The sequence below is a fragment of the Cygnus atratus genome, chromosome 3 (genome assembly GCF_013377495.2).
Source record: "Cygnus atratus isolate AKBS03 ecotype Queensland, Australia chromosome 3, CAtr_DNAZoo_HiC_assembly, whole genome shotgun sequence".
Taxonomy (NCBI): domain Eukaryota; kingdom Metazoa; phylum Chordata; class Aves; order Anseriformes; family Anatidae; genus Cygnus; species Cygnus atratus.
The window spans coordinates 103128270-103154897 of record NC_066364.1 but is presented as its reverse complement, the minus strand read 5'-3'; the positions used below and the strand labels follow the sequence as shown (position 1 = coordinate 103154897).

General features: G+C 44.7%; 1 protein-coding gene and 1 long non-coding RNA gene across 5 annotated transcripts in view; both read right to left on the bottom strand.

The window, feature by feature from the left end:
* Positions 1–5526: 5526 nt before the first annotated feature.
* Positions 5527–11152, bottom strand: LOC118256298 (uncharacterized). Its single transcript, XR_004781186.2, has 3 exons — positions 10947–11152; positions 9974–10106; positions 5527–8903 (listed from the first exon to the last, which is right to left on the bottom strand). It is a non-coding gene; the product is annotated as an uncharacterized LOC118256298 (long non-coding RNA).
* Positions 11153–14265: 3113 nt separating this feature from the next.
* The window catches only part of XDH (xanthine dehydrogenase), a 75385-nt gene continuing 63022 nt past the window's right edge, over positions 14266–26628 (bottom strand). For 2 of the 4 annotated variants that reach the window (XM_035559527.2, XM_050709759.1), the window contains exons 29-37: positions 26016–26111; positions 25429–25557; positions 24328–24402; positions 23340–23392; positions 22803–22917; positions 22022–22087; positions 20135–20323; positions 18685–18852; positions 14267–17729 (exon numbers count right to left, since the gene is read on the bottom strand). In XM_035559527.2, the coding sequence (XP_035415420.1) occupies positions 17679–17729; positions 18685–18852; positions 20135–20323; positions 22022–22087; positions 22803–22917; positions 23340–23392; positions 24328–24402; positions 25429–25557; positions 26016–26111 (942 nt within the window). In that variant the 3' untranslated portion in view covers positions 14267–17678. Of the gene's footprint in view, positions 17730–18684; positions 18853–20134; positions 20324–22021; positions 22088–22802; positions 22918–23339; positions 23393–24327; positions 24403–25428; positions 25558–26015; positions 26112–26628 lie in introns of all 4 variants that reach the window. The other 2 variants (XM_035559508.2, XM_035559519.2) reach the window with 2 other exon arrangements.

The following is a 26628-nucleotide window of genomic DNA, read 5'->3' as shown; positions in this document are numbered from 1 at the left end:
AGAGAAGAAAAAAAAGCAAACAGCAGACAAGGAGGCAGCTCTGGTCAGCACAAACACCTGACAGATCTGCATTGCAAGCTCCAGATCTATTTAGTAAAGCACTCACGCTCAGTTACCAGATACATTTTACTGCAGACCACTTTTATTTACTTTTTAATCGGGAGACACAGCAGAGCAACACAGTTTTATAATAAATGCCCTTTGGACATTACCAAGCCCTCTGTCAGAGATGGGCACACCAGAAACAGGGAATGAAAGCAGCAGCCAAGCACCCCTGAGGTTGTAGAGTTGGATAGCTTTACACACAGAGACACACGCACACATTGGTAACAAAAGCACACAGCATTTTATAGGGCAGCGATTTAGAAATCACATATCATCCTGAGTCCCTTGATTACTGCTGCTGAATGACAACGTCACTGAAGATTAGGCTTTATTTTTATTTTTATTATTTTTAAGACATAGGTTTGTTGTTTCCTGATCTGAACACAGAACAAAAACAGGATCATAACTTACAACAGAATACAATGAAATTCTTATCATTGTAAAAATATGTAGGGAGATAATCCAAATCCTGTTCCATGGTATTTCCCCTCAGCCCTCTTCTCCTACAACCACCCTTTGCAACTTTAGGGCCTCTTCCCTGCTTTGCATGGAAGATTTGACACCCATCTGAAAACAATAAATTATTTTGCAAACAACCGATGAACGTAGCAATGACTGTCCAGTAACACTTCCACAAAGCAACAGACCTTCCTGGCAAGCTGATAAGAGTTTCCTGGTTTGTTTTGGATGGTAGTAGCTTTTTATGTTCTGTTGGTTTTTAATAAAAATCAACTCTCTCAACCTTCTCGTAAAAGGAAGGGCAATCAGATACAGTTTATTTTGCCTCCCCCAAACACGTTGTGTTGCATAATAGGCTGTTCTGCTGAATACAGAACACAGACCAACTCCAAAAACAAAAACCAAAAACCAAGCACATCCATTTGGGAAACAGGTGAGATGCATGGCTCAAGTCCACCACTGCTTAGGGATGGCTGGGTGACTTCTGCACACACCGTCAGTCCTTTCCTGATTCCTTTCCTCTCATGTGTTGTATTTTCACACTACCCAAGTCCCACACCAGTTCTGTGCCTAACAGGCTACATCAGAGACAGGAACATGGTCCTGTTGGACCCTTCCTTCTAAGTGCTGGCCTGCCTGAGGGACTTCTGCTGGAGAACTCAGTCCCTGCCCCTATCCCAGCCCAAAGGTTTTATCTGAGAATGGTCTGGGTTGGAAGGGACCTTAGAGGTCATCCAACTCCAACATGCTCACAAGCACCTCTGGATAAACATACTCACAAATCTCTCTTCTTCAGAGAAGAGAAAAAACCATTACACGCATTTTATTCAACATTAAGTACTGACAAGTGACATCCCCCCTACAATTAGCAGATTCACGCATTAGGTTTTAACACTTAATCCCCTGAAGTCATCTCTCATTAAAATAATCAACTTGCAATTCAGTCCACTCCAGAAAGGAAAGTAAAAGTGCCTTTTTCTCTTTTTTCAAAATGCTATTTTTCATCCAGCCCATAACCTCTGCCCCTCAGAAAAGCAGAGGCAGAAGTCAGCCACACACACAACCTGCAAATTCTCTACACCCAGGAGCAGCCTGGACAGCCGTGAAAGTGACTTCAAGTAGGCAAAACATCCAGGAACCATTTTGCAAATCAAAAATTTTAACTCACAAACAAGCTAATTTTAAAGCGTGAAAACTGAAATAGATTACACCCCCATGGAGGAACAACAGCTTTCTGATCAGTACTTTAAGAGACACTGTTTTGCATCGCTTCTTCAGATCAAGTTTCACCACTCAATCTTACAGTAAGGAACAAAAGCGAGTACTTGCAGAGTGCTTGCACAATGCAGCACAGATCTCAGACTTGCATTTCTTGTGCTTTCAGACAATCACTTTCACTTGTGTGTGAACCACACACAGTTATTCACACGTGGGCTTGCCTAGCATGGTTTAATTTCTTGCCCATAGAGGCTAGCAAAGGCGGCAGCAGCTCTCGCTGCATACCCACTTCAGTGTGCAAGAAGATAGGTGAAGCAAACGATGTCATGGCATTAAAATTCAAAAAGTGGTACTAAAAAGGCCAGGCAGGAGCAGAGGCAGCCATACCACCTGCTAGTGATAAAGAGCTACCTTCTAGAAACAATAGCAGGGCAAGCACCACAGCCAACAAGCCGAGCAGCCCAGTCCAGCCTGAGACCATCAAGTATTTCCAAAAACAGCACCAAACACCTTCTCATCATCATTCCCCCCCCCCAAATTAACCATCTTACCTTAGCACTCATACATCCACACAACCTGGCTCTCCACAGAGGGAAAAAAAAAAAAAAAATTGCATCATCCTCCCTTTTCAAACCTTCCTGTAATTGTGTTAAGTAGGAGGAGAGCAGCACAGGTGAAACAAATTCTGTTCCCAAACCCTCATTCACCTGGCAAGTTAGGCCTCTGTCTGGTGGTTGTTTGACTACCTCAGGTTGCCCTGATCTGTTTTGTTTGTTCTGGCCTTCCCTTCCTTGAACGAGGCTGTGAGCTAAAGGCTTGGAGCAAAGTTTTGCTGCAGAAGAGCACTTCTGGGTCATCACGCTCAGACCAGCTTTTGCTTCTTCCCTCTCAGAAGGAAGAAATCAGAGTTGTTGTTGTTGTGCAGAGGCATTGCATGGCCAGAGCTGGCTGGTGGTACCGGGTGAGCCAAGGCTGTGACCTCCCTGAGCTCAGCACAGGCACTCCTGCTGAGCTTCCAGACACCCAGGTTGCACATGCTATTTATCCTAGCCGAACACCTTTTGCATCCTTCTCTCTGACATTTGGTGACTCCTTGCTTTTCTGGGCTGTGTCAACGTAACCTGCTGTGCTCCAAGCCCCAAAACACACACTCCTGGCTGGGCGCTGGTAAAGCAAGCAGAGGATATCTGCGAGGATCCTTTTCTGCTGTTTACAGCCCTCAGCAGGGTCACAGCATCTCTCACAGAAACTCTGGTAGTGTGAAAAGCCCCCAGCTGAGCTCAGAAACCTTCCTGCTTCCCATTTGCATTTGAAAGGGGCTTTCCCAGGCAGGTGGTAGATTACACATATGCATAAACCACACACAGATAAAAAAAACATCAGCGTGATCAACGAGGAGATGTGCACCCTGTGCAGGGTGACTTTGCTGGGTATGTTTTAATTGCTTTCTGCAAGCCAAGCAAAAAGACCTTCGGTACACGGTGCAGCTCTGCAGAGCCAATGCAGGTAAGCTTGAAAGGAGCTGGCTGCTTCCTAACAGAATTAACGAGGTGCCACCAGAGCCGTCCTTGCCGATGATGGTGCCTGTGAGACTTGCAGCAGTGTCACCAAGCCCACAGAGCTGGTAAGCCTGGCACAGCCTGGAAGAAATCCCAAAGCACAGAAATGTTCAGTCACAGAAAGACTCGGTCTGGGCACGAGACAGGGCTGCTCTTGGGGCAGTCAGACACCAAATCCCTCCGATCGGAGAGAGGACAAGGACCCATGTAAATAATCTGAGGAAAAAACTCTTTCTGCTTGCCCGGAGCACATGGCTTGCCCACAGCAGAGATCCAGGGTGCTTTAATTAATCCACACTCATAAAGCCTGCTGCTAAGCTATGATAACTGCAGCAGGGCAAAACCCACGAAGCACAGCCAGCACCAGCAGCCTCCTTCTTGGCATACATCACTGCTTTCTCCATATGGAGAGCAGCAGGAGCAGCAGGGGAGAATATAAAGGTTTAATTTTAGCCCGCAAGTCCTGTGCGTATCTTCCCTTTTTATTTTTAATCTGAACTCCATGTAAAAATAGAATTTCCTGCCATCCGATAAGGGATTCCTGTTTTTCTGTGGGGCCATCTCCTTGGAAAGCTGGTGCCTGTAGGATTATTGATGGGCTCTTCAAAGTGCAGCAGCAGAAAGGATAGGATGAGCAGTGGTCGGTATTGACATTGCTTCTGCTTTGCCTTAGGGGGAAAAAAAATAAAGCAGATGTGACCACCACCCCCCTCCCCCGCCCCGAGATAAACAACAACCAAATTTAGCATTTCCATAACTGTTTTAGAAAATCTGTTTTGTCTGAATATTTTTAGTAGTGGAGTTAAGCTTTGCATCCTTCTCAGGTAGGTGTTTGCAAAAAACCAACAAATTTCTCGGGCTTGGAGTTGCGTCCTGCCCTTTGAGCTGGGTCACTAATGAGGAGATAAATATAAGTGCTGGAGAAGAGTCATCCCCCCCACCCCTTCCACTCCCTGTGCCAGCTCCCACACTCCTGTATACCGCTGCCACCGCCGCAGCCCCAGATGCATTCCTCCCCCACCCTGCTCCCCATGTTTTTGCTTCCCCAGCTCAGTCTGCACCTCACTTTGGGGGCAGGAGGAGCCACTCCAGGGTGCTGCTGAAGCAGAGGACAGGGCTTGCAGCCCAAAACACAAGCATCCTGCACCTGATGGTGAGCATCAGTGCTTGGCTGAGCATCAGGCCTTCATCCTGTATATGCTTCAGGGCTTCTGCTGGAGGAGATGCGGTCATTTTAAGCTCTGCTGGAGTTGTGTATAGTGGGGATACCTGCCTTTGTTCCCTGCATCAGCAACTGGTAATAACTGGGGGTGGATGGCAAATGCAGTGAATAAAGCTTGCTGCAGGGCAGATCCTCCCTTCTGCTGCTTTGGGAAACACTGAAAAAAAAATAAATAAAAATAAAAATGAAAATAAAAACCCTGCAGAGTGTGCAGGGAACCTCAGCTTGCAGCTTGGCACAACAGCAGGCATTGAGCTTTTCCTGGAGCACCATAAAATCGGACCAACATGAGGTTTTGCTCTCCCACACATTGACAACACGTGCTATGTAGAGAGAACACAGCTGCCCACCCCCCCCCACACCCTACCACCACTATTTGCACCAGACACAAAACTTTTGGTTTGCTCAATTCCCAGAAAGTCTTTCCTAATGGCACATAAGAAAGATTTTGATAGTCTTCCCTGAGAAGAGGAAAAGTACATCTTTTTATTTTTTTTCCTTTGAAAAATAAATCCCGATTCTCTCATGTGCATCAACCACCTCAGAAAAAGCTTGGCCCTTCAGCGTATGGGGAAGTGTCCTGTAACTGCGGGAAATTTCATGCTGACGGAAACCAATCACTTCTCCACAAAAAGCTGAAACAGAGACTTTCGGGTCTGCCCCGGTATGCTAACCCAGCTCCCAGGCTCGGTCATTGCCAGCAAGTGTGCAGTGCTGCTGTGTGTGCACGAGTGTTAGTCTGCTTTCTAAAAACAACCTGTCCCACTACAAAGATTAAAATATTTAAATAGGACCGAGTGCTGATGTATCAAAGAGTTGCTATTGCATCGCTTTTATTAATCAAATGAAAATCAAAATGTAAGGTTTGTCACAGCTGTTTCTCTCGTGGCAGTGCCCACAGCCGGTGGTGCCTGTACATTGCTCACCTTACCCAAGGCAGGGCTGTGCTGCTGGGACTGAACTCTGCCCCTTCAGAGCAGGAGTATTTTTGGGTGCAGCCAGCACTGGCAGCTTTCATGGGGCACCCACATCGTTCTCCAAAAAGGGGCTGCCCCGGAGGGAAAACAGGAGTGGCAATGTACTGCAGCAACCAAATCGGCCTGTGGGTTCAAACAATCCTGTGGCCAGGTCTTCAGAGGCATTTCAGTGCTCCACTTAAACTTGAAGGTCCAGGGCAGGGACAGCACTCCCAAATCAGTCCCAGCAGTGAGACAAGCTCATTCTGCCCAGCTGCTAAAAATGCTGTTTTGGTATGGAGGCTCCACTATCACCTCCCGTTCCCCCCTGGTTTGCCCACCCTCGGGACAAAAACAAGCGATGTGTGCCGTTCCCCCAGGAGGCCAGTCCGTGTGGGGCAGAGCCCAACACCACGCCTCCATCACCAGTCCTCTCCAGCGCCTTCATCATCTTTGCTCCCAGTGGCAAAGCCTGCTGCAAGGCTTTAGGCAAGAGCAATGGTCAATCAGAAATGAAGAATCAGAATTAGAAGAAGCAGAAGTAAAAGAAGAAGAAGAAGAAGAGGAAGAGGAAGAAGAAGAAGAATTAGAAGGTTTTCCTTGCCTCATAACCTATTCCTTGTCAAGCAAAAATCTCTGCAATTACTCTACGAGCAATTAAAAGAAAAAGAGGGGGGTTGTTTTTATAATTTCCCTGCCTGTACCTAGCAACAACGGGCTGCTCCCACAAAGACATTTAAAGTATGCACTTGGTCTCCAGGAGTGTGGCAGCATACAGGGGAGGGTGTATCCAGAGGTTTCATCCCACTGCACGGTCAGATGGGAGTGGGCTCCACCCCACAGGACCTGGCCCTGGATAGGTGGGTGTCCCCGCACAGGGACTGCGTGTTTGATGCACTCTCCTGCATCCGTGGCATCATTTATTGTCGCTGTGCCTCACTTCAGTCAGGTCTGTTTGTCCCACGCTGTCTTGCCCCCCAGAGCAGTAGATGTGTCACTTTCCTTTCACAGGACACTGCACAGCCTTATCTAAATATAAACGACCTGGGAATATTTGGTGGGTTATTGTCTGAGAAAAAAAAAATGTAAACCAAACAGATCTTAAACCTGTTTTCCCCTGCCACTTCTGGTATATTAACACAGTTAGGACCAGACTCTCCCAAGTTCCTAGAAATGTCACTCATCCATAAGCAGTAACATCCCGCAAAGCCAGGTGTGGAGATAGCCTAAGCCTGCCTGACTGCCTCTCCCTAAAAATCACCCTAACAGCAGAGATCTCTGAGTATTTGAGAAGATGCTGAATGAGCAATCAAGAAAATTCAACAACCAACCTGGCCTTATTCCCATGGGAAAGGCCAGGAGCAATGGACAGACATCTCAGCAGTCCAGGTCTTTGGGCTAAAATGACATCAATTTCCCAGGGTTTGCTGCAGCCCCCTGCAGGACCACGAAGTGGGATGCTGCCCTTACACCAGTTTTGGGAGGTTCAAACGTCCCTCCACAGGAACCTGTCCTGCAGGAGCCTCGGCAGTGCTTTTGCAGCTTGCCTTTCCCTCAGGACACACTCATCCAGCAGGAGCAGGTTCTCCACCAGCAGTGGCCGCAGGGTTTCTGCACCTCAGGTATGCAGAAGGGCCAGGTTCCTCCAAGGTGTTTCAGCCTCAGCCTCCTGGCTCCCCCCATAAATCCCAGTGTCCATTAGGATGAGTCCAGAGCAGTCACAGACAAGCTGAACCCAATATTTTGGCTAAGGTCAGTGTCGGGGCAACAGGAGCTGCCCAAGTGTTGAATGGGGAGCAGCAGTTGTAACCCCAGCTGTGAGTCCCACCAAAAGGGAAGGACTTTTGACACGAGGAGAGAAATGCCGGGCTGACAGCAATGCCCAACCGAGAGTCCCACCCTCAAGAACATGATATTAAGGAACACAATAGGGTGACAGTTGTTTCATATTCAAAATAAATGAGAAAGAAAATGTGAAGGGCTGGATATTCCAAATTACCACACACATAGGCACTGCCTTGTCTGTTTGTCTGCACATGCTTCTGGTTTCTTTCAGCCCCCTACATGCTATGGTGTTTTAAAAGCCAAACAGGGTGTGGTGAGGCATGGGATGAAGACCTGTGATAGCTGGGCCTGCAGGAACCCCAGTCACATCTCAGTCCCCTTCTTATTACGGTGTGGTGCTTGTATGGATGCAGACAATGATCAGTTTAACAGCTGACGTAGTAATTAAGCAAAGCTTAACTGAACTTCACTAATCATACAAATCCTCAGTAAATTACAATATTTGATGGCACCTTGTACAATTCTTGTGTAATGGCTTTAGAAAGAATGGCACTCGGTGCTGGCAGCTAGCTGTGCAGCCTGAATGGTGGTTGCAAAGCACTTTGGATGTTTATGACTCCCTTTAAAAAAAAAACACAAATATAATCTAAAATGTACATTTCCCCCAATGACTCTGCTCCGGAGAGTATTAAAAGCAGTACCTTGACTCAGTCTGTCACATAAACATCCTGCTGCCCCGGCACAGCCTGATACTGTCTTCCTCCCAGGATGAGAAGCTGAATAATGTGACAATCACAGCTCCTGCCCACAGGAAAACAGGAAGCGCTGGAGTTCTACAACCCCTCTGAACATTGTCCTACCTGCTCCACTCCTTGGACGCGATGTGAACTTTTTCCTTTCCTTTCCTTCCCTTCCCTTTCTGATCCAGCACTGACCAGTCCCAGGATGCTGCTGCTGCACAGGATGGTGGCTGTCTCCTGCTAGCATTACCTGCCTAAACCCAGTATGCTGCTTCCAACCTAAACCTCCACCTCCGTAACCCACCACCAACCAACCTAGCACTGGTGTTTCAGTAGCAGCACTGGATGTGAGTGCTGGAAAAGATGGATATGGACCTGGTGCACCGGGAAGATCCGCTCACCCCACAACTGTCTGCTCTAGAAGCAGGGCAGCTTGCTCCTCCTCTGGCTGCTCCCACATTTCTACAGAGTGATTGGTCCAGCTTAGATGTCCTCTCTTAGTTTCCAAACGGTAGCCTTCCAAACAAAAAAACAGGAGAAAAGAAAGCTTCCTATCTTGCTTTTCCTTTACTTCCAGTGTAAAAATATCTCTTGCTGAATTAGGCAGTGTTTACCATCACTTAGAAAAGAACACTTTCCCACAAGCAGGCAGCAGGATCTGCCTTCCTCTGCTCACACACGCGCACCACAAAGGCTGGCACATGGAGGAACAATGGAGGTGGATCGGCACAGTGCTTTGGTCAGGTCATGGTCACACAAAACAATGCTCTGCAAAATTTTGAAGTGTAGGAGGAATGTGAAAACGCTCAAGACGAGAATGCTTATTGACACAGAAGAATATCTCCAAACCATTTGCATCCTATGAGAAAAAAGAAAAAAGAAAAACAAAAACCTAAGCCCAAGGCAACCCAGCTTGAGCCATCAGTGGGGCTAAATCTGCATAAACTTAATTATGTTATCCTTTTACTGGTTTAAAGAATCTTTTTTTTTTTTTTACTGGTTTAAAGAATCACTTTTTCTCACAGTCATGGCAGTAAGAGTTTTCCTAAATAAGGACTCAGAGGTGAAGCTTCACATAAATTCCTTAATTCCACTGTATCGTCATGTTAAATAGTGGGATGCAAGTGCATTTTCCTGTATGGCTCAAACTCTAGCCTAAAAACGGTGCTGTCCCTCTACAAGATGGAGCAGGAAGCCTTTCAGATTGCAATCTGTTGGCCATTTCTAAGAGGTCCATGGTAGAAGAGTGAGGAAAGCCTAGCAGTAAGTTTAAATTTGAATAGTGTCAACAGACATTTGAGAAAGGTTTCCAGCACCAAACAAATAAAAAATAATTTAAAAAATCACCGTTTTAATCATTTAAATGGCAGGTACAAGTTAGACAGAGAAAGAAGAGATTCCTTTCTTCTCTCTGCCCCATAGCAGTGTGTTTTTACACACACCTCTGGGTGTGTTTTGTCTTAAATCAACACAGAGAGTTCCTGACACCCATCTTCCAGGTCTACACCTGTTCACTGGTACAGAGTTCGGCTCACAGAACAGTGCTGCAATGTGCTTCATTCCCTGAATCATCATTTCAGTCACCCTGAGCATTCCCACCCTCACAACCTGGAGGCTACTTCTCCAGAGCCTGGTCCCTGGCCAAGGAGGTAACACCCCAGCAAAAACAGCAAGGCTAAGCTGCTCCACACTGCAGAAAAAGCTCTTGGTGTGGAGCCTTGCAGCTTCATGTCCCTAGTATGGTCCTTTATTCTCAGGTGTGGTGGGGAATCAGGTGTCAAACTCCAAGAGGTAACACTAGAAAGCTTCAGTGTGGGGAGATGGGAGGACCAGGGAGCTGGAGGGGGCCAGGGCTGAGTAAACCTGTGCATCTGCTGCCTGAAAAATGCCTGCTCCCTCCAGTCCCTGACAATACAGGGCAAAGCCTACCTGTATTTTGCAGATGTTGTTGGTCTGAGGCTGGGTGTATTCAAGATGACCTCGGGATAGCTTCAGTCACTGCTGCATTCTTCTCCTGCATTCCCAGTGCCCTTCTTCCTAATTTTGAAAACGGCTCATCTCCCTGTGTTGAAGCATCCCTGAATCAGTGAAAAATATTTAACTTCCCAAGGACCCACAAGAAACGATCAAACTAATGATCCCCCCAAGGCCAAGTGATGCAAGAAACCATGTAATTTGGATTCCTGTATCACCCCTAGCTGTGGAGAACAATTCCTTTGTTTGGCATATAATTATTGTCATATTTTAATATCTGATGTTAAACAATTAACAGATCCAAAGGCTGTTGTTTGCAGGGAGTTGTGTATTTGTATTTACAAACCAATTTACCACTGCTTGGTCTCAAAATATTTCTGACTCTATTTCCCCTTTGCAAGTTCACCTCAGTTAAGCTCAGTTGCAAGTGAAGAGTTAAAAACAGAAATACTGATTTAGCAGAGAACTGGATCCACAGCACAAAGCTATAGTCAGGATCTGTGTTTGAACGCCACAATTACGGAAAGCAGGGTCTGGGCATCCATGAGCTCTAACAGCCACAGGGAGGCAGGCCAGAGAGCTCACTGACAGGAACAACACTGCTTTATAAGCCCATGAAACTGGAATAATCGGAAAAGAGCCTGCCACATCATCCTGTGCTGGGGTGCTGGCTTGGGGCAGCGGTCCACTACAGGCTTCTCTCAACTCCCATGTTCAGTGTTCTCCAGGTGACCTGGCCTCCAAGGCAAAGTGAGATGTATTTCACTTTGATGCTGGACACCTTCCTTCACATGGAGCACCTCAGGAAATAGAGAGTGAGCGCTTTCTACAGTGATTCAAGCAAAGCTGCCGTGCTTCTAACAAGTGGGGAGGCGCAAGCGCTTCTACTCTCAGGGGTCAGGGTGAGCATCAAGCTGAACTTCCTCACCTGCCAGGTGCCACCGACAGGAGTGGAGGGCTGGCAGCAGCTTCTGGAGGAGCTGGAGGAGAAAGAAAATGGGAAACTCCCAGTACCTCAGGGTGAAGAATTTCTTCCTTATGCCGATGCGACCCGCTCCGGGGCAGATCCGCCCTGACGAGGCGCGGTCGGAGCCGGGAGCTCCCCCCCCACGCCGCCGTACAAAGGCGGCCCCTGGGGAGCGCGGCGAGTCCGTCAGGCAGGGCGCGGCACGGCAGGGCGGTGGGCCGATGGCTTCCGTCTCTTCTGGGAGCAGAGCACCACGAAGCGGCTTTCCAGTGAAACAAAAACGGTCTCAGCACGTCGCACCTGCCGGGCCGAGACTGAAACCCCGACGGAGGGGCCATGACACCCCCCACCCCCACCCCGAGACGCCTCTACCCGCACAAGCTTCCCAAGGACTGAAAGTGCTGCCCAGACCACCTATTGCAGGGAACTGCAATATTTGTAGGTCCTCCTAGGGCCTGAAGGCAGAGTTGGGTGTCGTGGGTGCAAGTGTGACCAGACAGATGCACTCTGAGCAAGTCACTAGGTTGCGAGAGGAGCTTGGCAGCCCGCAATACATCCAGGAATCCGAGAGAGAGACCAATGCGTGGTATCATGTGCTGAGCAACAACCATGTCTTAAGTCCTCACAAGGTGGTGGTAAAATGGCTCCCAAACTGAAACTAGCAGAATTGACAGACTTGCGAGACAAGGGAGGCAGGACCCTTGTCTCTGCTCAGAGCAGAGTGAGGAATCTTCCCCCTTGCCCCTGAAGTGCCCCTACACAACAGATACGCTCTGGGGCTCAAAAAAAAGGAGAGTGTGTCAACAACAACAAGGTAATGGTCAAGACACAGGAAAGGGCAACTGCAAAATTGTAGACCAGCAAACCACTCGTTTAAGAACCAGTTCCACAAAAAAAAGCAAGGAGCTCCCGTTTTAAAGGCACTCGCCGAGGTGACCAACTCCGGGGCAGACACGTTATGCAGTGTAGGGGGGGATCATGGTAGGGGGGGATCATGGCGTGCAGAGGGTTTCCTGCATCAAGGCCACTCGAGGTAGCTGATCGAGTCACCAGGACCCAGCAGCCCTGGCAAAGGTAGCTGACGAGGCAGCAGCGGCAGGTTATTTATGTGGGGCATAGCTGCCATTTTACAGTCACTCGCTGAGCCCATTGGCAGCGGGGCAGATGTGTTCTGTGGAAGCACCCCCACACCCCCTGTTTTTTCAAAGGCACCCCCGAGGGTGCACAAGTGACAAAGAGGGCAGTGAATGCCTGTACCATATGACAGCAGAGAGCACAGCTGTGGGAGGTGGGAGGCCTACTGACTCCTGATGGGGAGCACCTTTCTCTTAGGAGGAAAAGGATTTTTGCCCATGAGTTAGCAGGGCTGATTGACAGGGCTTTAAACTAGATTTCAAGTGGGAATGGGACAAAACCAGGCCCACCGGTGATAAGTTATGGGACTGCACACCAATTTCTGAGGAACTGTGTGCTGGGGAGGCCCTTCAGTCTGCCCCGTGAGGGCCTGAGTTGAATGAAAGACATGCTTCTATACATATACACGCAGCATGAGAGATAAGCATTTCAGCTCCCTGGGGCACCAAACTACTGGAGCGAGTCCAGAGGAGGGCTATGATCAGAGGATTGGAACACCTGTTTTATGAGGGTACGCTGAGTACAGGGCCTGTTCAGCTTGGAAAAGAGAAGACTGAGAGGAGACCTCGTGAATGTGTATAAATATCTGAGGGGAGGGTGTCAAGAGCATGGAGCCAGTCTCTTTTCAGTTGTGCCCAGCAAGAGGATGAGAGGCAAGGGGCACAAACTGAAGCACAGGAAGTTCCAGCTGAATATGAAGGCACTTCTTTACTGTGAGGGTGACAGAGCACTGGGACAGGTTGCCCAGAGAGGTTGTGGAGTCTCCTTCTCTGGAGACATTCAAAAACTCGCCTGGATGCCATCCGGTGCAATGCGCTCTAGGTGATCCTGCTCGCTGTGGGGATGTTAGACTAGATGATCTTCAGAGGTCCCTTCCAACCTCAGACATTCTGTAATTTTGTGAATGCACCCGAACAGAGCTGATTGCCTCGGTGAGTCTGTTCACCTCAGCGAGATAATAAAGCTGGCTGTCAGAGCAGCTGTTCAGGGAGCAGCTGTCCCTTTAACAGAAGAAACAGCTGTCTCATCTTTACTACTGGGACCTTTTACTTTCCCGTTTTCTCAGAGTTTGCTGTCAGGCCTTCTCAGCACCCTAGAGTCCTGGTAGAAACAACTCCATTTAGAGGGACTGTTACAAAGACAATACAAATTCAAGTGCTTCAAGATACCAGCTGGGTCACGGCTGAACCCTTTCTCCACAGCTGCATGTTGTGCACTTTAGTGTGTTACTTCTCCAGATGACAGGGCAGGGAGCTGAGATAGACCACTGCCAGGGACAAGGTGCCAAGGCTCTTTACGTTATTGAATTGTGTAACAAAATACAGGACTAGGTGCTTGAGAAACACATAGCTTTGCATTGTGATGGCACTGGAGCTTAGAAAACTGCAGATTAATTGTGATGGGTTGAATGGCTTTCAGCAAACCTAGCATTTTGAGGCAGGTTGGAACGGACCCACTGCAAACCACAGCATGATCCATCCTCACATGCTCTGAATAGACTTCTACTTCGGATTCTGCGCTCCCCTTTCCTTTTGGGCCAAGAGCTTTGGCAATGGCTTCTTTGTGAGAAACCTGCTCACACAGATGAAAGAGCTACCTAAAGATGCACATTACTTGGGGTCTGTCTACAAATGCAAGGGAGATGACACAGGGTGGCAGACCCTACTGGGGAACCACTAGTGATGTTCCCAACCTTTCCATGCTCTGGGAAGTCCAGGTTTGGCCTGTCATTTGCTCATAATTGTTCTGTGTGGACTGTTTCCTATTTTATGACCCCACATCTCCAGCATGTTCAGGCTTAAAAGAGCCCTGGGAATGTAACATGATGCTTGCTCCACTAACAAGTTTTGAGTAACACCAGGTTCCTGTTTATAGGGCTGTTTTAAATGGGCCAAGCTTAGTTTTTGCCAGCACTCAGTAGCTCAATTTAAGAATACGGCAATCTAGACCAGGTACCAGTCACACTGTGCAGAAATCCTATGGTGCAGGCAGTCTCTCCACTGCCTATGTTGTGCAGTGCCTGCCACCTTTTCTCAGCAGCTGATGGGCCCAGTGGAGGTGGCAAGAAACATCAGGATGCATCACTATTCTCCTGTAAAAATGGGATGTGGCTACTGTAAGATTTTCCTGTTGGAGAAGCCATGGACTCTACTTTCTTTTGGACTTGACTGCCAGCATGGCCCAGTGAGAGGCGCTCCAGCACCGTACTGCTCAGCAACCTGGAGCAACCCCCCCCCCACCTGTCAGCCATGGAGTTGACCTGTCTTGCAGCCTCTGAGAAGGGTCAATCCTTGTTAAAAATAAAGGGTGAGATGAAGTTGTCCTGTTTTCAAATTGTGACAGACTTTTACTGTAGCATACTGATTTCCAGAATATTTTTTAGTTTTATTTTGCAATGTGACATTCACAGAAAATTCCACACACATTCATGTGACAGAGATACCAATTTGACTATGTTCATTGAAGAATGATAGTGAAAGCTGTCAATTACAATTGAGCTTAAACAATTACTGAAGATCAGCTTCCATCTCTCTTAGTGGGACATGCAATTAATGTTATTTAAGACATCAGATCAGATGACCTCCTTCAGCCCTTCCACAAACTATCAAGCTACTGCAATGATTACTTAGATGTTGTTACTGTACGTTACAATTTACAGTCTAACAAGATGGTGTAGTTCATCTCCCGAGGATACAGTTCTAGAAGGAGAGAAGCAGGGCAGATTTCCAGATTATACGTAACATTAGTCATGCATCCATACTGTTTTTCACTGAGAAGTACTAGAAAAGAAATATTTTATCTTGGAAGTAGATTTCCCTTCAGCAATTGCAAGCTGAAATCCTATATAGAGAGATGTGCATCAAGAGATCTGACAGAGCATCTATCAGAGGACAATACTGTGCACTAAAAATAGGAGAGTTGTTCTCCATTTAGTAGCACAGACCACATTTTAAGTTGGACTATTCTTTGTCAGTATTATCTCTTCCTTGCAGCCCTACACAAAGGGATCCAGTCCTTCCCTAGGGTTATCTGACACTTAGTTCCATGGGAAAGCAATGTATGAAATGTTAAGACACTATCAGAAAAATTAAATGAAAATCTCAGCTTCACATTCTTTAGGGTCCCCAATGTTCACATAGCCCACCCAGGTGTTACATTGATCTCCATAAATTTCCATTGGTCTCCAACCGTACCTTATTCCTACACCCTCAAAACCAGTTTCTGTAGATTATTTTGTAACCTTGATTTTATACCACTCCCCAACCCTGGTGTCTGGTATCATCTTTCAATTCCAGTGTCTTCAAAAAGGAAGATGTTTCCTCCTCCTGCCACCCAGTGGCTGTGGAAGGTAAAATAAGCGGGCCCAAAGATCAGGTGGGCCTGAGAGCCAAGACTGGTACCTGAAACTGTGGATCACAGATACTGCAGCAGAAGTGGCTCCACAGGCTAAGGCCTGCACTGAACTAGCTTGCTTTGACCACTGCATATATACATAACTTGGCAAATACACATAAGATTAATGCAGAAAATTAATAACAAAAGCAAAACTAGATAAATCTTATAAAAAAATTCAGCTGACTAGGCAGTCAGTGTGGCTACAAGATACCACAAACCCGTTTTGAAATCATGAAAAAGGTGCTGCCAGAACCACAGCAGATAAACAGCACATTCATCCTGCTGGGTGACATCCCGTCACATGGGATGTGCTCCCTGTCAATGACTCTTTGTGAACACTTAAATGATGCTGGAAGCTCACTGGTGTCACACTCTTTGCCTCTAACTCACCATGTCCTGCATTAACACACTTTATATTCCCTTTTTGTTTCTTTTTGGCCTGGGTAGAATGAGTGCATCCAACAATCTCGTGAGGTGGAACAATGCAGAGACAGTGCTGATGCCTATCTACCTCACAGACTTTTGTATTTTGCATCCCTTTCTGGACAAAGACAATGAATACACAGACTCCAATAGCTAGCTGTTCTGGCACACAAATGACTACTTTTTTTTTCCTTCCCTAACAGTTTTTGCCTTTTTTTTTTTTTTTTAAACATATTGCCAGCTTTCAGAAGAAAACAAGAACGTGTTCTCACCTGCTACCTCATCAGTAGAGAAACACCCATAATCTATTTTAATTAATAAAATAATTAAATACCAAGTCCAGCAGGCACAAAATACTTCCTGCAACTTGAATATAAAAATGCTTTTTTTCCAGATGGTAGAAATGTAATATTTCAAGCTGAGAATTACATCTAAATATTTCCAAACTGTATGCCCTGGAGTGCTTCAAAAAATATTTCAAACTCTGCATACATTGTTAAGTCCTAAGATGGTGGCCAATTTTAAGCAGGATGTATGTAAGCAAAATTTCCTTTTAGACAATGAAGTTATATCCTCTTGCCTCATATTTTTGTTGTCCCTAGGAGTGCTAGAATAAAAAAAGGACATTTTCATAGAGCTGTGGGCCAGAGAAATAGAAAAAGTTTGCATGTGATGAGCAGTTACAGTACATGGCTGGCATCATCTAGAGAAAATATGATGGCACCATGTTACTGACAGTAACGAAACCTGTGAAGAGGGATGCCCAGGCTTTAATCCAACATTAAAAAGGCATTGAACTCAAAAGACAAGAGGTCATCACATCATTAGCACATTTTTTGGACAAACAAACCATGTAGCAAAACACCCAATTCCATTACATTCAGCAAAACTAAGAGTTGTCTTGAAAAGGCAGCAAGACCGTAGCACAAAAGCAAGGAATTTGTTCCTAGAGGACACACAGAGCCAACTAATCCCCAACTTTGTCCGTTCTTGTCCTGTTCCCTCACCCAGGCTGGTATAAATTGCCTTGGGAACAATGATCAGTAACTTCTTGTTACTCCAAGGCCCTTTCCTCTGCTATTTAAAAGGATGAGGGAAAGATGTAGAGGAAAACAGCTGAACATGTGAATGAATCAGCATCTTGCTGGAAGTCTTGGTATCTCTAGTTTTTGTCTTTAACTGGAGAAGGCAGCACATGAACCAAAAAATCATTAAAGACCTGCTGTAGACAAAGCAATCCTCATATAACAATAAATGGTCACATTTCAGGGTTGCCCTCTGAACCATGGCCGATATATATGTAAGACCTTCACCACAGTTAGCTAATGTCAAAATTCCTCCTCATCTTCCTCTAATATATAGCTAGCTCTGTGTGCTGAGGCAACACAATAGGGTCCAGCCCTCAGTTCCCCTTAATGCCTTTCCACTTGTCCACAAGAGGACTGTTTTTCTAGGTTCGATGCATTTAAGTCCTTCTTGGCATTACAGCAGAAGGTGTATTATTTTCTCCACAGTAAAAAAAAAAAAAAAAAAAAAAAAATCACAGCTATAACCTGGCAGCAATTCTCTCTCCTAGAGGAAACAATGATTGAACAATTAAATGTGAAAGCTCTATGAATCACAGTAGATGAGCCACATGGACACAGATTCTTTTTTTTTTTCGTTAGAGTACTACTGTGTTTACAACAGAGGGACCACAAGGCACATTCATGAGGAGAGTTTGCTCCTCAAACTCTCCATTTACACACGCACAGACCATGGCTTAAAGGTCCCTGGCTCAGCAGAAGGACACTGTAAAGAGAAGAAAAAAAAATACAGTAAGCAACAGCAACAACAAATGAAGGTTCTAATCTGGGTCAGTGTGCCCCACCATGCTCCCTTTGAGGTAAGTGACTTCATACCACTGAAGATCTGAGCTCATATACTGGTGTTTCAAAACACAGAGACGTCTGTCTCGTGGCACTTCTGTTACAGGCTGTGTCCGGCTCTAGCTGAAGGCCTCATTCTCAAGTTATTTGAGAATATATACTCCGACAGTGTTGCAGGTGTTTGGTGAGGAGAACTAAGGTATCCAGGTTTTGCTGTTAACAACACTAGGGTTCAAGCTGACAAAAGCCTGGTGGATGCCCATGTGAACAGACAGTGAGGTTTTTGGAGTCACAAAGGAATGAGAAGGACTTTGTGCAGGGACATAATCCTACACAGCACTGTCACAACACTATGACAGAGAAGAAACCCATGAGGAGATGGTGACAGTGTTAAATCTTGCATTCTTTCAGGTGAAGCCCACACCCTCTAAGGAGACTCCCAAGGTAATAACGTCCAGCAGAAGTGAGCATTTCCAGTAACACTTCTTTTCTCTCCCTATTGGAGCGAGGCCAATAAATCACACAGTAGACCTGCAGCATGTGTTAACAGTTGTGATCCCCTAAGAGATGAGGGTCAGGAGCATCAGGGCAGGTCAGTGCCTTCTGCGGACTGCACTTAAGAGGATGAACTGCAACTTCAGAAATATTATATGACAGCCCTTTCTGCAATGGCAGCCCAAACAGTGTTGGTCAGTGGATTTCTCTCTCATTTGGTGGCATGTTAAGTAAAGGATAATGCTCATGAAAAAAAAAAAAACAGATGCTTAAGTAGGGCCATAGCTTCCCCATACTGGCCTAGTCCCAGACCTGAGGCACGGTGACTAGCACACACAGAACAAGCTGGTCAGGGAGCAGACTATGAAACCAGAAGCTTTTACCATTTTTGTGAAGATGTCCACACAAGCATTACGGATCCTCTCTGGGGTGGCAGGGCTGTCCAGCCTGAATGGTTCAGTCAGGCCAGAGTCCTTCCTTGCTGAGTAGATGGCATCTTTAATGGCATAAAACACTGAGGCAGACAGGAACAGAGGCGGCTCTCCCACAGCCTAGACAGAGCACAAGCAAGATTGAGGCTGCAGCCCAAAGCAGTCCTGATTCTAGAGAGACTAATGGGGCTAACAGAAAGATGAGCAGGCCCTAGACGACAATCAATTGTTCTCATTCCTTCTTTGTAACTTCTCAGTCTTCCAGATGTGATCAACAAGGAAAGGCCAAGCCAAAACAGCAACTCACCTCTCAGGTGTGAACCTCAGTCTACCAGATGTGGTTAGTGAGGAAACACTGAACTAAAACAGATTCCAGGCTACCAGGTGTGATCGGTGAGGAAAGATCATGCTAAAAAACAATCCCCAGTCCATTTTAAGAAGATTCAGTAGCAAAATATATGCTTTCAAACATAGCAAGGCTGCTATAAAGGAAAACAGGTACTAACCCTTTCCCACATCCCTTTGGACGATACTAAAACTTCAGCAAAGGGAATTCAGACTAGGCAGTGGTGAGTTGTCTAGGCAGAGTGCATGATACCCCATCACTGGAGGTCCTTGCAAACCCTCAGGGATTACACAAATATTGTCTAATACAGTACGCTGAGATCCTTGCCAAGCCCCTTTTTTTCTCAATTCTTACACCAGCACTTATCACCCAAGTTCTCCTCTTTGATGAAGATGTTTGTGTGGATAGAGGGGAATGAGACAAAGTATGGAAACTGGCAAGACATATACAGGTTAACGATGCTGGGTGGCCTTCCTAAATGCTCTGCTGAACCATAAGTAAAGCAAACTCTTTCATGCTGCACATGCAGACCTGACTAGCTGCAGGCACCACCATTGATTGCAATGGAAACAGCTGAAGAAGATGTGGATTCATTATTATGAAGCTTTAACGGTGAAATATTGCTGTGAAACAGCAAAGGAAGCAAGACATGAAAATTCAGACACAAGATCATCAGATCTGGGGAAATGGTACTACTGGTAATGTCATTTACAGTGGTGGTTCTGCTGCCAGGAAAAGGTAATCAGGGCTTTTGGAATTGACAGCAAGGGTGTTAGCATGCAGTGGAAGGCTTGCAGCCTCTGTTAGAGGACAGCTTCTAGCACAGCAAAGTTGTTTCAGTTCTTTCTACTGGACAATCAGGGATGCAATGTGCAGACTACTTCCGGTCCTCTTGACAATGAAGGGTAGTGTACATGTTTCTGGTAAGGAATAGAAAAGCATCCTGACCTAAGTGTAAAGCCAGCATAACAAAATCAACTATTCTGACACATGCATCACTACTTTACCACACATTTACAGAAGCAGTAAGAGGCCTGCAAGATCTTGCAAGTGTACCTTGGATGAACAAACTGCCTTGCTGTTTGGACAGTCACGGAGAAGAGATACATAGAATTCTGTTGGGATGTCTCCAAATGCAGGGATTTTGTACATCCCAGGCCCTCGAGTGTACAAGTTCCCTTCTGGTGAATAGCGTAACTCCTCCATGGTGAAGAGCCCAAGTCCTTGGACAAACGCTCCTTCTATCTATGAAAACATCCAAACAAGGTTACCTTTTTTTTTTGTTGTTGTTGAACAAACAGTGACAATTTCAGCCAGAGTTTTCAGCCCTCCATTCCTAGCTAAATACCTATTTCTTGTCTCTAAACCCTTGTCCCTTCTGCTGAGTACAGTTTGGCACCTTTATGCAACTTCTGTGTTCCCAATATAGATATGACTGCATTTTCCTGGCAGATGAAGCAATCTATCTATACAGCAAGCACATATACTGTAAATGCAGGACAGGATATTTTCGACGAAACAAGGGAAAAAAAATCAATACCAAAATACTGATTCCTTCACAGGCAGATAAGCACTGAATGAATTGTACTTGCTGACAATTCAAAGAAGAAGATCAAAAGGACTGAAGAAAACTTATCTGAAAACAAACTATTTTATGCTTGCTATTTCAGTATGAATGCTTTCCTGAGTACTGCATATTCTCAGGTTACCAGCACAGACCCATGCAATAACTCCCATATCCATTCAACTATTAAAGGCTTCTTTGCATAACTTCTCTACTCTAAATTTTAGGAGAAAAAGAAAAAAAAAGGGAAGCGGCTATGAGAGGAGGATACTATCAAACAGCCCTATATGAGGAAGCTCTGCTCTCTGTGTCCACTGAGAGATCTGGCAAACAGACCACTCTAAAGATTCAGCACAAACAGTCCTTAACCCAGCTCCATGTGCTTGCAATCCTGCAGCCATACAACTCCTTTTGCCCCCAAGATTCTCTGCAGTGATACATGGAAGGACACAGGAAACTGCCACCTTTGACAGGTTCCATATAGCCTGTATCTTTATTCCCAGCCCCTATTTAACATGCTGAGAAGACAGAAAGGCCCCCTTTCCCCTTGGCCACTTCCAAAAAAAAAAAAGTCTCTTTCTGAAAACATGCTGCTTTCAATGCACCTTATGTTCTGGAAATAAATCTTGCAGCAGCAGCACTGGAGTTGCACTATACTGACACCTAGAGTTAGCAAGGCAGCATTGCCTAGGTAAACAGGTGCAAATGTCTAGTGATGCATCTCTCGGTGTATCAAACTACCTTATTTTCATTACCTTTATTTGCTGGGTAGTTTCATTGTGATTATTACTGCACAAAACACAGAAGTACATTAGTACCTGCCTGAAAATTTGCAAGCTAAGTAACTAGTCCAACTTCCTATTGAGATCCATGCACACCAGTAGCTGGAGAACAGAATTAACTGCCCCAACTCTTTATTCACAGAATTTTCACATAATTAAATGGGAATTGACAATGACAAATAGGAGTATAGAAACAGGGCATGGGATTTAGCCTAGACATGCCACATAGCAGAAGTTGGCCCTGGGATGAGGTTATTCCATTGTATTAATATTCTCTGGATTAATTTCTTCGGTGAGGTATACATTGAAAAGCATTGGTGTAGTAGTAACTGCAGAATACCCTGTAGTCTTTATATCTGCCCAATACTACTACTAATAAAAAGGTATTTCACTACAAAATTTTGTGCTTATTGCATAGTTAACTGCGGGTCAAACTTTCATAACTGTCTTAAAATGCATCTCTGGATAGCCAATTTAAGTTTAAAATATTCTGTTTGTAAATGTACAAGCTGGAGTGGGATAATGGTTCATCTAGAAAAGCCTGAGGGTAATGTGATCACACTAACATGGTGAAATTAGTGACACTATTTCACTTACCTGTCCTATATCTATGGCTGGGTTGAGACTGGTGCCAACATCCATTACAATGTCTGTGCGAATATTCTAAAAGACAGAAATAAAGAATAAATCAGCACAGACATTGAAACTTGTACACAATGGTTTTATATGAGGAGGCACAATATATCCACCACTATCCATACTTGACCACTGTTCAACAATCTATGTCAAGCTCAATTCTTCATACTATCTTTTAAAGGGAGTTCATCTCTAAAGTAAAACAAAGGAACTCACTGAAATTTTCCCTTGAGATCCATCAGACCCAATCTGCATTAATTAAAACTGCCAGTTTCAGTGCTCTGTACCTAAGCATAGCCAATTAGGCCAAATGCTAATGAATCGTCTTCTCTCCCTCTCTCCCACCCAACCCTCCCCCCCCCCCCCCCGCTTCTTGTGACCACGCTCTCCCCCTTTCACCTTTAAAAGATTCCAGTGTTAGTTTTAATGATTAACTCAGTTCTGGTATGTTGCTGTTCCTTTGTGCTAACACAGTGCTGATATCTCTTACATAAGCAAATCCAATAACTTTTGCAATCATTCAATTAAGCCTCCTAATATCCCCGCAGGTCAGATAATTCTCAATTTATTATACTTTATGGACTGTTGCACTGTGGAACACAGGAGTTAAGAAATTCAGTGAAGGTCACACTGGACCAATGACTGAGCTAGGAACAGGCTGACACCCACTATTTGTTCTAACTCACTGTGAACGTTTCTTATAACTAAACAAAAAAGGCTGTTTCACTGATGATACCCTCACCTTGTGGTCACCTGTCAGGCAATCTATCTCAACCTCGGAGCAAGCAACGCCATAACTGAAATAGCAGAACGGCTTCCCTTCATTCTTTTCAAAATCGTAGCCAAGGTCAGGAATTCTTGACACAAAGAAAAACAAAATCACATTTCTTTCCACAACTTAAAATCTTTATTTGCTTGTGTTTTACCTCCTCCATCAAACCCATGCAGAAATGAAAAGCATAAACAACTATAAATAGAAATCTCCTAAAGCTGCCCTGTATTCCCAAACCTTATTGAAACTATTTTAGCTATTTTCCAATGAATCTCAGATCTTATGGTGAGTATTACGGACTCATTTACATAACTCCAGTAGCAAATCCTTTGCTTTTCGAATGCAGTTGAACATTTCTTGGAGGTCATTTGCAATGATTCTAGGCAGCAAAGGGCATACAGCCCCCTGGGTTAGAGCAGTGACAGGGGGATTAGGGCTGTAAATCCTCCCAGAATCTCCCTGGATGCAACTAAGAACTGTGCCTCTGTAGTGTGAATATTCACTCACCTATAAAACCCCGTGGCTGACAGGCTAACACAATTCTGATAGGCGGTTTTAATCTGCCAAAGTGAATAAGAAATTGAAAACAATCATTGTCCAACCAGTGCCTGCAAAAACAGCTACCCCAAATACATTATTCCCAAATACATTTCAAGGAGAGCATGAACAGGTGTCCAATGACAGCTGTGACACTACCCAGCACCAACACTGCCAAGGGAAACATCATCTTGCTTCCCCAGATAGCCTTGTCAGCAGCTACCAAGGTATAGTGGTAGAGGTGTAAGACTTACTCATTTATTTGTCTCTCAGCAACAGATTAGTCTTTCAAGCTCAGAGACAAAGGTTAAGCTGTCAGTCTCCTTGACTTCATTGAGGCCAGGAGAAATCCTGTCCTGACATCCAAATTACAAAATAGAAGCTCCTCCTTTGAAGAGGAGCTTCTATTGAAATTAAAAAAAAACACTTTAAAGTTCACAATTGAAAACAGTTTTAGTGTTACAGCACACCAATCTCTTATTATTGAGGTTATAGAGTTATTTAGGTTATAAGTTATTTATAGGTTTTATAGGTATATTTTATGGGTTATTTATAATTATCTAAATCACAGCCAAGAAGCACTATAGGAGGTGGCTGGTAACTCAGCAAAGTCATCTTTGTCACAGAATCCCTTCATTACAAATTAGGTTTCTTTCTGTCTGGGACTGGAGCCTGACTACATAGATATATGTAACCACTCAAAACTTATTTGGTAAAGTTTGTCATAGGCAGGCCCCAGGATCTGGGGAAATCTCCGTATTAAAGTCACAACTGATGTTTTGGGAATGAACCCTTGCTGGCTTTGGTTACTTCCCTTGCCAGGTTTCTGCTTTGCTGTCCTTCCTCAAATCTTTGCTAGTGAGATGCAGACCTGGAAGATAACTTGTAAACAGGGTTTGCCAATGCAAACAATCTGTGACAATGCCCACCTGTCTCATGACATATACAGACAGCTTACCCAGTCTTCCCAGGATCCTTTCGGATTAGACTGTTTGATTGGATCAAGTCTTTTTAAGATGGTCTGACATGCATTCTAAAAACAAATAACAAAAAGCAGTATTAGAAGATTTGAAAAGTCAGCCTATAGTATTAAGAGAGTAATACTAGTCTCAAAGAACCTTCTGTTTAAATCAATATTGCCTCCAGGACTTTGGCATATCATAAAACGGATCAAAGTTCACTAACAGAAGGCTTGCTGTGTAGGAGAAATGTTGACCGAATAGGATTTTAAAACAGATTGTCTCTGCTGATAGCAGAAGAGAATCCCAAATACAGCACGGAACTTGCCAGACCATGACACACAATACCAAAAGTCCATTTGTTTATGCAGTAACTTTACCTGCACCAAGTCATAGTGGGACACATTGCCATATGCAGCAAGATGATCCAGTAACACCGAAAAAATATTCTTGCCAAAATTCAGCTTATTGAATCAAGCTGTGCAGAGCCCAACCTACTGAATCAAGCCATGAGTATTTAGAAATTTTTTACTTTTGAGATTATCCATCCCCTTTTCTTCAAACATGAGACTGACCAAGACTAAATTCCTCTTTTCAATGGAAGAGACACACACCCTGCAAACAGATGCATTGGTAGCTCTACACCATGTCAGAGACGATCATAACCATGCCATTGCCACAGAAGGCTATTTGCTCTAAGTGTTTAACACTTAGAGGTATTTGATTCTGGAGCACAGCCCACAAACAAGCTGCAAGTAGTATCTGCACTGTAATACATTGTTATAGATAAGGTCTCATTAATTACTAACAAGCTAGCCATTTAAACAGATGCTTTGTTCTGTTCATTTTGAGTAATCACAGAAACAGTATTTTATGACTACAAAAAGCCTCAAAGAGAGAGTAAATAAAAGTAGAATAAAAATAGTCATTCGTTATCTAACACCCCCGATAGCTATAGCAGAAATTATGAGGTATCCTTTGCCTCCAAGTCCCTTTTGAAGGTTATATTTTCCTTAAGCTATAGATAAATATGTATCAACTTTTCATCTTCTGGAGTCCCAGCTCATGACCCAACTGTTTAAATAACTTGGTTTCAGTACATGGACAGCCATTCCGTTGATGTCTGCACTGACAGATGCAGCTGTTGGGGAGGTATTCGGGACAGTATTTGTGCTGGTCTCACTGATGTAAATTTTGGAGGTGGGGATTCCCAGTGACCTGCTAGCAACCTGCAGAGCAAAGGAAAACAATTTGTAAGTGGCTTATACAAGGGCATGATGATTCGCTGCCTACACTGCTAGGGTCCACATTGCAACCTCCACCCTCTTCCAGTACTAAATCTCATCTTTCTTGGGGAATCAGCTGACTTGGTGCTTCAGAGCTAGCCAGAAAATTGTTAAGTTTGCCCTTCATAGACACTGTGCAAGTAGATATATATACACTTTTGCCAATCCATAAGCTGCATTATCTACAATAAGAAGAGCTAAAATGACGAGGATCCTAATTCTTCTGCTCAGTTGTAATAACACTCTGGAAACCTAGCATTGCTGCTGAAGGAATTAGTCATGTTTTGTTACCCTATACATGCCTACAATGGATGTGTCAGGCTGTCTGAGGCAATACTATAAAATGAGTGTAATTTGGCTGAAAAGATTTCTCATGCTGTTAAGTCCAAATTCATTATTACCTGGATCATTTTGGTGTGAAGTCCTTGACCCATCTCAGTCCCACCATGTGTAACTAACACAGAGCCATCTGTATATACATGGACCAGAGCTCCAGCCTATAAAAGGGAATATTATTCCAAGTTTACTCCAAGTGCCATCATAAATGAAGTAGTGAAGTGCTTGGCAGAGTCCAGTTAAAAATTACAGAGAGACTGAATTTGGAACTAGAGCAGTGTTGTTCTTTCGAGTAACTAAAGCCACTAGTTTACACCTGAGGTGAATTTGGTTTAGCGTCACCAGCTCGATACAAGTTCCAGTGACATGGCAAACCTCAGCGAGTATTTTCATCTGGGAAAGCAGGTGAAGTAACCCAAACCTGCCCTTGTAAAACAGAAATGCACTGTCCACCTGAATTTGCTAACACCACTGACAGTCCATCAAGTCAGGTTAAACATATGAATGAAAATGACCATATTTCAGTGTCACAGTATTTCCACCACTGAGGAAGAGAGAACAGGAAGGGAAATTAATACAGTGACAACATAGCTGCATTGTGGTGTTTCTTCTTGGGCAGTATAAATTGTAACTATTGTGTTGCTCATTTTGGTTCAAAAATTTTGTGCTTTTTCTTAA